This window comes from Eurytemora carolleeae, unplaced genomic scaffold (assembly GCF_000591075.1).
Source record: "Eurytemora carolleeae unplaced genomic scaffold, Eaff_2.0 scaffold121, whole genome shotgun sequence".
NCBI lineage: Eukaryota > Metazoa > Arthropoda > Copepoda > Calanoida > Temoridae > Eurytemora > Eurytemora carolleeae.
This window is the reverse complement of record NW_019396146.1, coordinates 263,292-275,868: the sequence shown is the minus strand read 5'-3', so window position 1 is coordinate 275,868 and position 12,577 is coordinate 263,292. Positions and strand designations below refer to the sequence as shown.

The 12,577-nt window shown below is 32.7% G+C and overlaps 1 protein-coding gene across 2 annotated transcripts in view; it reads left to right on the top strand.

Moving 5' to 3' along the window:
* The window catches only part of LOC111696320 (protein artichoke), a 69,706-nt gene that overhangs the window by 39,157 nt on the left and 17,972 nt on the right, over positions 1-12,577 (top strand). For both annotated transcript variants that reach the window (XM_023465892.1, XM_023465891.1), the window contains exons 2-4: positions 3,574-3,618; positions 9,446-9,817; positions 11,152-11,473. In XM_023465892.1, coding sequence (XP_023321660.1) covers positions 9,609-9,817; positions 11,152-11,473 — 531 coding nt within the window. In that variant the 5' untranslated portion in view covers positions 3,574-3,618; positions 9,446-9,608. The remainder of the gene's footprint in view (positions 1-3,573; positions 3,619-9,445; positions 9,818-11,151; positions 11,474-12,577) is intronic.

Below are 12,577 nucleotides of genomic sequence, written 5' to 3'. Positions count from 1 at the left end.
CCTCGGCTTAAATTTGAGACGCGGCTCAAATATGGTTGGTTCCACTTTAAATTGTATTCAATGTTTCAAGATTTAAGCCGGCGCTCAATTAAAACCGGTTTTTGGCGGATTTGAGACGGGGCTCAAATTCATTAAATTCGGACTCTTGGAAATTATGATTTAGAAAATTGTTTTTTTTTTTATCTAAAAATTGAGATTTATTAATGTTAATACTTTCCATTTAAAAGTAATTAATCCATCTCCTTATTCTGATGTCAATGCAACCAACCATAGTTAAACCTAGATTAAAACGTTTTTAATCCAGTATGATCCAGTTATAAATGTAATGATCCAATTTGTAAGAATCTGAATACTATTTTCAAAATTGTTCTGTTCAACACTGATGTAAAACTATCAAATTAATTAAATGAATTTTATAATGTTAGTAAAAAAATATAAGGTATTTAACTCTTAATATATAGGATCTAAACTTTAAAATCGTCAATTACTTTATATAAATATAACTTCTACAAAACAACTTTAAACGAACAATATAATAAATCAAGTAAAAACTTCATTTAATTGATAAAAAGAAATTAATGTAACACATTATTTAATTGACTGCATGTAGTCAGCCATTTAACAAGCATTAAACCCAATAAACAATATAAATAAATCTAGTAACAAACCAAACAATAAACCTAATAACATACCAAATAAAAAACCTGATAACAAGCCAAACAATAAACATAATAACAAAGCAAACGATAAACCTAATAACAAACCAAACGATAAATATAATAACAAACCAAACAATAAAACCTAATATCAAACCAAACAATAAACCTAATATCAAACCAAACAGTAAACCTAATAACAAACCAAACAATAAACCTTATAACAAACCAAAAAATAAACCTAATAACAAACCAAACAATAAACCTAATATCAAACCAAACAATAAAGCTAATAACAAACCAAACAATAAACCTAATATCAAACCAAACAATAATGATAAATAATAATAATAATAATAATAATAATAATAATGATAAACCAGACAATTCACCTTATAACAAACCATACAAAACACGTTATAACAAACTATACAAAACACGTTATAACAAACCATACAATACACGTTATGATAACACATACAATACACCTTATAAGAAACCATACAAACACGTTATAACAAACCATACAATACACGTTATAAAAAACATACAATACATGTTATAAAAACCATAAAATACACGTTATAAAAAGCATATAATACATGTTATAAAACCATACAATACACGTTATAAAAACCATACAATACATGCTATAAAAAGCATACAATACACGTTATAAAAAGCATACAATACATGTTATAAAAACCATACAATACACGTTATAAAAAGCATATAATACATGTTATAAAAACCATACCATGCACGTTATAAAAACCATACAATATACGTTATACCAAACTTGAAAGCACAATTTAATATTCATACATTTTCTATCCTAAAAACCGAAGACAGAAGGTCAACTTAATATTTTGTTGAAAATTTGCATGTAAAGCCTAAACAAGTATTTCTTTGCAGAAATTGAGTAAAATTTTCAAGCAGAATATTCAAATTCACACACCGTTCTATGCTCAATTATAATAAGAAAACAGTTGCACGTTTTTAGTTATTACATTTTTTTCTTTAATCGTCATGTTCGTTAAATCTTAGAACATTTCTTGCATTTACTTGAATTATCGATAGTTTTACTTATGGTTTAATAAAAAGTTTTGCCGAACCAGCCGTTGCCATTTTTCTTGAGGCTATTCTATAACAAATTGAAACAATTTTCTCAAATGATTGGAAATTTGTCCAAGGCTTGGAATTAGTTTTTGCTCAATGAATGAAGCATGAAGAATGAAAGTGTTTTGTTAGCTCTTACACTCTCATTGCATTCTACAGGGTGGCCAAGAATAAGGTTACAAACAAGTACAACTTTTAAATATGCTTTTTTTAACAATTTTTTTTCTACTGTTTTTCAGCTTTTTTGCAGCATATTTTTCAGTTATGGATTCTCCTTAACAAACTTCAAAGTTAATTTTGGAGGTTTTAAAACATCTGATGTAAACTTCATTTTTTAGATCTTAGACGTACATTGGATTATTTGTATCAGCTTATATTTTACGTCAGAGTTGAATAAAATAAGTTAAGAGAAGGTGAAAGCATAGTTTTCGATGTTTTATACTTTTCTAACAAGATGGAACCTTTAATGCATATCTTTGATATTTTTCAAAGACTTTTATGTAAAATTTATTATTAAACTTTGAAAAATTTAGTTTTTTATTTAGTGAGTAGCCATCTCTTTTTATTGACTAAATAAGGACTAATAATAATAACAAATACTATGTTTATTTTGCACATCTAAATCTTCTCTTTGGGGGGGGGGGGGGTAGAATAAAACTGAATATCATCCTTAATGCAGTATGTCCTTAAGTCCACATGTCATAAATATTTCTAACCCTATCACCTTACGCATTTTTTCTTCTTAACCCTAACAACCAGAGCCATTTTTCTTTCATAACACCAACACCTGGACATTTTATCTTCTTAACTCTAACAACCTGAGCATTTTATCTTCTTAACCCTAACAACCTGAGCATTTTATCTTCTTAACCCTGACAACCTGAGCATCTTATCTTCTTAACCGTAACAGCCGGAGCATTTTTTCTTCTTAACCTATAACAACCAAACCATTTTTTGTGCTTAACCCAATACAACCTTAGCATTTTTCTTTTGCCCCTTACAACCTGGACAATTTTTCTTAGCCCTAACAACCGGAGCCATTTTTCTTTCTTAAAACAAACACCTTACCAACCTTTAATACTTTGTAGACATGTTGTAGACATCTGCTAGTAAACATGTTGACTAGAGACTTGTAGATATGAGGGCGTATCTACTAGCATACGTGTTGACCAGTAGACTTGTAGACATGTATGTGTATCTACTAGTATGCGTGTTGACTAGTAGACTTGTAGACATATATGTGTATCTACTAGTATGCGTATTGACATCTGGGCGTGTCAGCCTGGTAAAAAGTGTCAACCTAAAACTATAATTGGTTCATTGGTTCACTAGCATAAACGGTTCATTGGAGACTATACTTGGAGAAATTTATCACAATATAGCGTTCAACACAGAACATTTATCATTATACAGTTTTAACTAGAATTGTCAAATAGAATAAGACCTACAGTATATTCAAGTCTAGTTTATGTTTATGATTTTGAAAACTGATTTTATATAATAGTGGTTTCTCCACACTAGTGAATAGCGCATTTCAGAAAATAACACTTTTAACCTAAAATAAATGCAATATCTTCCACATTAATCACTTAAAATTACGCTCACAGTCTCATTAATTTGTTATGAAATTATATCTTTGAACCAAAATTATAAATAGTCAAAGTTTGAAATATCGAAGGGTTACACATGCAATAGTTTGAAAGGCTAGGGATTATAAATGTTTTTGGAAACCACTGTATGTAGAGAACAAGAAACAAACATACAGGACGCCAAGAATTAATTTTATAATTTGTTTCAGGCTGGAATACAAAATGAAAAGATGAAGAAGCATAGAAAGATGAAGGTATGTTTTACTGCGTTTTCTAATAAGAATTTGTGCGTTTTTGCGATGAAAGTTAAGCTTTTTTTGCCCGTTTTTGCCTGCTAATTTCACATTGTTGCTGATGGCGGTTCTCGGGGGCTGGTTGCTTTTTATAATAGTTCTGAATATGCTAAGAATGCTAAATAAAATTATGTCTCTACAGATTATCTATAGACCAGTTTTTTAAATTTTAATTTAGATTATTTCGATCGGGTTGATTAATTATTTGAGAATATACATTTTCATAACTAGCTTGGGAGCCCAGAGCTGCCAAGGTTACCCTTTAGTTACTCCCGCCGTTTAACATAACTTGGAAGATTTTACGGGAAACTAAATTCTTGGTTTAAAAGTCGACCCACTCTAATTTAGAATTAGAAGTATATACTCGTGGGCGTCCCGAGTTCCCCAATCAAAATTTGAGGCAAATCGGTCCAGGGGTCTCTGAGTTCTGATCGGAAAAAACAAACAGACAAACAGAGATTACAACTTTTTAAATAGATACAAGTTATGTATTTTCTGAGGCTAGAATTCATTGTACATTATATAATACAGACATGACATTGACATGACATAGTCCACTGCAAACTGGTCAAAAGGAGAAGGTGAAATGCGACGTGACATGACCGACATTTAACCTAATAGCTATTCTGGTTTCGGATTTACTTTTAAATATGAGAAAGGAAAATATATCCAGTTATATCTTAGAAATTCTAAACTTTATTTCTGTGGTTGAAGACATGAAAGATTTTAATTTAATTTAGTTTGACATGAGTCAAGATCGTAGAAAGTTAATTTTTATAGAGAAAGCTCTGAAATGATTCGATTCATCACTTAAAAATTAGTTGCGGGTCACAATGTTGCACATTTAAAAATAATCAAGTTAATTACCGTACATCCTTTCCTGAAAAACAGAGTTACAGCATTTTTTAAATACAGTATTAAGATGATAATTTTGTTTNGATAGATAGATGTATACTTGAATGAAGAGGTAGATAGATACAGATACAGATAGATAAACTTAAAGATAGATTTAGATAGATAGATGTATACTTGAATGAAGAGGTAGATAGATACAGATACAGATAGATAAACTTAAAGATAGATTTAGATAGATAGATGTATACTTGAATGAAGAGGTAGATAGATACAGATACAGATAGATAAACTTAAAGATAGATTTAGATAGATAGATGTATACTTGAATGAAGAGGTAGATAGATACAGATACAGATAGATAAACTTAAAGATAGATTTAGATAGATAGATGTATACTTGAATGAAGAGGTAGATAGATACAGATACAGATAGATAAACTTAAAGATAGATTTAGATAGATAGATGTATACTTGAATGAAGAGGTAGATAGATACAGATACAGATAGATAAACTTAAAGATAGATTTAGATAGATAGATGTATACTTGAATGAAGAGGTAGATAGATACAGATACAGATAGATAAACTTAAAGATAGATTTAGATAGATAGATGTATACTTGAATGAAGAGGTAGATAGATACAGATACAGATAGATAAACTTAAAGATAGATTTAGATAGATTGATGTATACTTGAATGAAGAGGTAGATAGATATAATAAATACATCTAAAGAATGGATTACTTAAATAAAAAATGCAAGTTTTTTTTTTGGAAAGGTACAACTCTCGGTAGCTGCCAGGTTCGGTTCTTTACTTCAAATGAACTGGAGTTTACATTCAAGTGTCATTTTAAAACAGAATGAAAACAGAAAATGACTGAAAAACGTTCAAAGTTTATTAAGAAAAACACTTAAATTTCTTTCAAAAATGTGAAGCTTTAAATACGGGGAATATTAACAATTCCCAGTCCGCCAGAGAAATGCCAATCACAATTATGCTTATACTTGCCTACACCAGACCTTATCCCAAAACAGTTCTAGGACCAGTGCCCTATACTCTGTGTCCTGTACTGGGTTATCTAGATCACTAGAATTGTATGACTATACTTACCAAGTTCCAATACCCATAGTTTTATGGGTCTTACTGTACAGTTTACAATCAAATAATGAAGTAAATTTTAAAAAATCATTTTATTCATAAAAGATGATATCTCCATGAAAAGGGGTTTGATGATTTTGATTTTATGCATTTAATACTTTCTCTAATATTAGTTATTCATCTTTGATGATGTAAATTCTGTGAATTAATTTCAAATTCAGTTTAGTAGATTTTCTCTTCATTTCTGCAATTTACATAATATAACAATCTAACCCCCCCCCCCTTAACTGCCTGTGCCAATCTACCCCCCCACACTACCTGTACCAATCTCTCCTGACTTAGGGGGCTTTAGGTATATACGTGCATTACAAGTTGCATACAACATCATTTTAGTTTTAAAAATTCTAATTTGCTGGCGAAAGATTTTCCCAAAAGAACTAAGCCTTAACATCTCAAAGTCATAGATCTTAGGTATTTCAAAGTCTGAGGTCTGTTGGATCAAACAAATCACCTTTGAAATATCAAAGGTTTACACCATCAGGTTGCAAAGATAAAGGGATTGAAAAGTCAAAATTTGTGGCGAAGACTCAACTTCGTTTGGAACCTCAAATCAAAGTACAAGGTCACAAACTCATACAAGTAATTTTACAAAATTGCATTGTGTCTATATTTGAGTGTGTTATATAGATGTGTAAACTTTATTATAAGTTTAAATAAAATCAATCAATGAAAAGTAAATTATAACTTTTAAATGTCAAAACATGTATCAGCTGTTGGACTCTGATTGTGAGAAAACTGTATTCCCATAAATGTCAAGCCGCGATCTCGTCCCTTACAGGTATTAAAGACAATTATTTCCGTCACGAGTAATTATATAATTTGGTTTGATGTCCGGGAGATTTTAGTTTCTCATACACTGTCCCGCTCTACCGTTTAAAGGTCTAGTTGTAAACCCCTAATCTCAAGGTATAAAAGTATATGAGATAACATCTTATATTATCTTCAGAAAAATGCCGGTGTCCTTCTATGTCTTTTTTATCCAGACCAAAGGGAAAGTATAACACCAGAGTCGGAATTTAATGGTTTTTAGCCGCGTCTTAAATCCGCCAAAAACTTGTTTGAATGGAGCGCCGGTTTAAATCTTGAAACATTGAATACAATTTCAAGTGGAACCAATCATATTTGAGCTGCGGCTCAAATTCTTTAAATTCGACCTCTGATAACGTCAAATTAAAATCAATTTTACGCTAAATCGAAACTTTGATTTATATTTTTAAGAAACTATTAAAAATAAAAAAGCGTTGAATTTCTAAAATGCAACCCGATACAATTGTTTTTCTTATACGTTGGAGCTACGAGGTCATAAAGTCCAGCCAGTAATTTGACCTTTTTCTAGTGACCGGATTTGAGTGATATGCGATAATTTCAGATAATACTAGTTTCTCCGGGTCCAAGCTGGAGTCTAATCAGATCGGATCTTTTTGTTTTCTCCGAGCTTCGTTTTTTGGTTTAGTTCTAGTTTGGTATTAAGAGCATACAGTTGGTATGGCATAGATTAATAAAAACAAGAACTACAAGAATAGTTTGGCAGGGAGGGGGGGGGGTGCACACTTTCTTTTTTATCGTCATTTGACCGCGCGGTCATTGAATGAACTTTATATGCTTATAGGAGCGCAGACCTACCTGAGGCAACAGACCTTAGTTCCGCGCATTTTCCAGAATTTGTCAACATACAACTTTTAAACTGTTTAATCAAATTTAGTTCTTTCAAAAATAACAAGGAGCGTTAATCTAGTTTTTTTACATTTATTTCGGTGCTTGGTTAGAGAAACTGATAACTGAACTCATACTCTAAATTTATAATCCATATATCTTTGTAACCTAATAACCATTGCTATTTTAAAATATAAATTATGCTCTAAAATTGGTCAAAGTTAGAAATATTATAGGTTTAAATATTATAATATTATAGTTTATAGGACTGGTAATTTATTACAACATCTATAAAATATTCTAAATAATTAACAAAATAATTTTATTAATCCGTGTACAGCTTCCAAACATATGTGTCTTAAAGTTTATGTGGTCAAGGATCTATGAAGTGTAAGCTATACAGCTGGAAACATAATGTAGCTAGACAGCTAGACATCTATTTAGCATAAAATCTATATAGTATTTTCAACTTTTTCAGTTTAAATATACATTTTAGATGTTTAAATATATATTTCTTCCAAGACAAAATGTTTCATGGGTCTAACCCAATCATCAGTTGAAATAAAACTCTATGTAGCTTAAATCTATGTAGCTTGAAATATCTATGTAGCTTGAAATTTATGTAGCTTAGAATGTATGTAGCTTGAAGTCTATGTAGCTTGAAATCTATGTAGGTTGGAATCTATGAAGCTTGAAGTCCATGTAGATTGAAATCTATGTAGACTCTATGTAGCTTAAAAAGGCTGAATTCTGATCACGATGTTCTCCTCCCCTGCCATATTTTACTTCATCTACATTTAACACTTTCATTTATATATTAATAACATTTATATATTAACATTCGTCTCTTTTCCACCATTGAAAAGGGACTGTACACTTGCCTCAAACTCTTGCTAAGGGACTGATCAGTCCCCCTAACTATCTTATTCTCATATCTTTGAAACCTGAAGTCGTAGACTTTTGATTTTTCAAACAGGAGATTCTGCTTGGTCAAATATGCTTTTTAAACTCATGCAAGATTGCAAAGAATTTAGGATAAAAAATAGAGTTTGTGGCGAGTAATCTCTACACATAATCTTATAAGAATCTTTAAACAAGTCTTCTCCTATCACAAGCAGACCATCCACAAAGATCCTGACTTCTATGAAAAATTGCATCAATTTTCAAGACTGCCGGTCGACTTTAACTGTTAGCTTTAGGGTAAACGAAGTAATTGGAAAATCCTGAACCATTTTCGAGATATAGTTTACAACCTTCAGATCACTGTGCAGTGTGAATCCTCTCCTATTCGATTACGTCTTATGTTGATTCTATTCTATCTCATCTATCTGGTTCAGATTTCTATATAGCTGAGGGGAAGGGAAATTTATATGATTATACTTCAAGTTTGTCCTCGATCATGATTCTCTTTAAATATACACCCTGACATACAGATATTAACCCAGACACTTCTGCAAATATACACCCTGACATACAGATATTAACCCAGACACTTCTGTAAACATAAACCCTGACATACAGATATTAACCCAGACACTTCTGCAAACATACACCCTGACATTCAGATATTACACTAGACACTTCTGCAAACATACACCCTGGCAACAGATATTACACTAAACACTTCTGTAAACATACACCCTGACAAACAGATATTACAACAGACTCCTCAACAAACATGCACCCTGAAATATAGACTTTACACCAGACACTTCTGCAAACATACACCCTGACATACAGATATTAAACCAGACACTTCTAGATATAAAAATACAATGAATAACGAGGATATAAATGGAGAGGAAGATGAGTAGGTCTTCTCTGATTTGCTGATTTTAGAATCCTCATTCGGGGACTTTCGTCCTGAATTAAAAATCAAGTTGCTCGTCCAATTGTTGGAGACCATTGTAACTAATGTCAAGGAGACTGTAAAGGTCCGGGACAAATCCAATTTATCGAAACAATACATTGAACGTGGTAAAACTGTAGAAACCTTTGCTTAATGTATGCTTGGCTTGGTTGCCCCAGGCCCCCACAGTATTCATTAATCTCTACTCAAGTATAAAATATACCCTATTTAGTATCATAATGTCTTGTATTTATCAAACTATTTTATTTTCAGGATAGTTCAGCACCAAGATAGTCGAGATAGTCAAGATATCAGTCACATCCCCTACACAGATAGTCACTATCTATCAATCTAAGGAGCATTCATAAATGAACAACTTGATTTAATCCTCAAGTAAATAATCGTGAAACTAAAAACAAGTGAATACATTTTTAAAATGGCGGAAGGTTTTATCAGAACTTTATTAACCCTATGCCTGGTCTGGGGGTGGGCCGAGGGTAGGTCGACTAGTCTAGAGATTCCATGTGTCGAATTTAGCAATAATATAAATATCGACTGTCTGTGTTCTCTGAACGAGATGAATGCGACAAGGATAAATTGTGACAATGTAGTTTTCGCTGGAGATTTCCCTGTTCTACCGTACAGGTGAAATATTGCATTAAAATATCCAATTTGAAATCAACACATTTCATAAATCTTCAAATATATAATTAAATTAAAGCCACAAAATTACACCTTCTTGTAAAAAGTTAATAAAACTGTAATATTTCCAAATGAAAATAAATAAAAACTTTCTCGTGAAAAATATTGAAAACCACAAGTTTTTGTGCGCTCTTGCCGCGTTGCTCTCCAGCAGCCCTCCACGTAGCGGAACTCTTCCGGAAATGGTTTTCTGTGCGCAATATGTCAATCTCACTCTAGCTTGAAAGATTATATGTGCACAATGCCGGTGTACACAACACTAATTGGAAGTGTGACAAAGATTGAAAAAATGACAAGGTTTAGGGAAATCTACACGAGTAGGTTCATGCATATACCTGTACACTCCATTTATGGAACCACCATGCAAATACTTCCAAATAGGGAGGGAAGCAGGAAGGGGGTGGGGCTAGGGGAGGTTTTGGGGGAGATGGTAAGCTACGAAAGGGACCAGGAAGGTTTTGTATACTTGCATGACATGATGAGGTTGGGGGAGGGGGTAGGTGGGTCTTTGCACTGTGAAAGTTTTGAGGGGATGAGAGATTTTAAGCCAATTTTATCAAAAATCAATAATAATACCAACTTTGATTTTTTTACATGAAAATCAAAGAAACGTGTAAGAAGCAAGGATGCAAAGTAAAAGAAAATTTGAGAAACCATACGAAGGAAAGTTTGGGTCGATTTACAATATTGCTTGAGTAGCCTGGGGGGGGGGGGTAAGGGGGGCAGAGTGAAGAATGTAATCAACTTTCATTTACAGGTCTAGTAATCAACACGTATTTATGTAATGTAGAATTCAGTTTAAATTGATGTTTACAAACTCCCTTGAAAGAAAGTAAGGTGTTGAAAAGTAATGTTTATAGTTTCCTTTAGGATCTGTTATGAACAAGTATTTCAAAATTATTTATTATTTAACGACACACTGTTAAACGGAATAAATACACAAAGAAAATGCCGTTAAAGTCTCCCAGATTTTTCAGCAGCTGTCATTAGATTTAAAACTGATTGATGACAAGGTTAGCGTAGCATTTAATTCAATTAGCTTCTGAAAACTTCTAGTGAAGACATTTCTAATGAATTTATCCTTGAAGAATCTGGACTGTACCTTTATACTTCCTACATTTACACCATTCTTAGAATTCTCCTTTTGTACCTTTATACTTCCTACATTCACATCATTCTTAGAATTCTCCTTCTTTATCATTAAATCTAACCATGCTTTTTTATGTGGTTTTGAATGATAGTAATAATACTAATTTAATAGTACTATCTTATTTAAGGTATTATATCCAAGAGTTTACTCAGCGTAATGTTGGTTGGCAACTCCTCCCTGCCCAGATATTCACTGCTAGTGATATACCGCTTAAACTCATCGACTTCAGCAACAACGCCATGAGGAGGCTGGTAGAGCGCTTGTTCGACGGAATGGAGGACACTCTCGAGGAGATCTACCTAAGCAACAACAAGCTGGGGGATAACCTCAGCCCTGTCTTTAGCACTGGGGAGTTTCAAAACCTCAAGTTTCTCCGGGTTCTAGATCTCAGCTATAATGGTATCCGGGGTATCTCGGAGAACTTGATCAAGGGTTGTACAGAGCTAAAGGTAAATATTCTCTTTTATCCTTCCAGTCTTTCTCTTTTACACAGTTCTTTATCCTTCATATCTTTCTCCTTTATTCAAGTGTCTTTTATTATCCTTGCATCTACCTTCCCGTTTTATCCTTCTCCTTGCATCCACCTTCCCGTTTTATCCTTCTCCTTGCATCCACCTTCCCGTTTTANTTTTCTGACCCCCCCCCTCTTCACCCTTCATCCAACCTTCATTTTTTCTGACCCTCTCTGCTTATTATCCGCCTTAACTAATTGAATCTGGCGTGGCAAATTCTAAGAGCTAAAGAATAATTGGAAAATGTTTTGTTAAATATAACAAGTTAAAAATTTGATTTTGAACATATATTTGACGAAAAAACTTTTCTTTGCAAAACTGTAAAATATTTTAACCATTACCTTCATCAAAATATATCATAAGGGGGGGGGGGACTGGAGTTGGGTATATAAAGTGACTTGAATCAGACATAATACAAAAAAATCATAATTTTTCTCGAAAATTGCAATTTGCTCTTTAGCTGTGTGCATTTGTATTTTGAATGATAAAGTTAAGTATGTAAGGTTTTAACGCAAGGATCTGGATAGCCTAAAATTGACTCCAAATAAGAATAGATAAGTATAGTAGGTAGGTGTAAGTAGGTATAGAAACTAGTTAGATGTATGAATAAGTATAGTAGGTAGGTAAGTAGGTATAGAAACTAGTAAGATGTATAGATAAGTAAAGGTAGGTTTGTAGGTAAGTATAGAAACTATAGGCGGATGCATGAATAAGTATAGGTAAGTGTGTAGGTAGGTATAGATATAGAAACTATAGGTGGTTGTATTTAGAAGTATAGGTAGATAGGCAGCTAGGCATATGTTGGGATGTAGGTAGGTAGGTAGGTAGGTAGTTAAGTAGATAGGTATAGATAGGTAGATAGGTAGGTAGGTAGGTTATAGGTAGGTAGGTTATAGGTAGGTAGGTAGGTAGATAGGTAGGTAGGTAGGTAAGTATGTGGGTAGGTAGGTTGGTAGGTAGGTCGGTAGGTAGGTATGTATGTAGGTAGGTAGGTAGGTAGGTAGGTAGGTAGGTAGGTAGGTAGGTAGGTAGGTAGGTAGG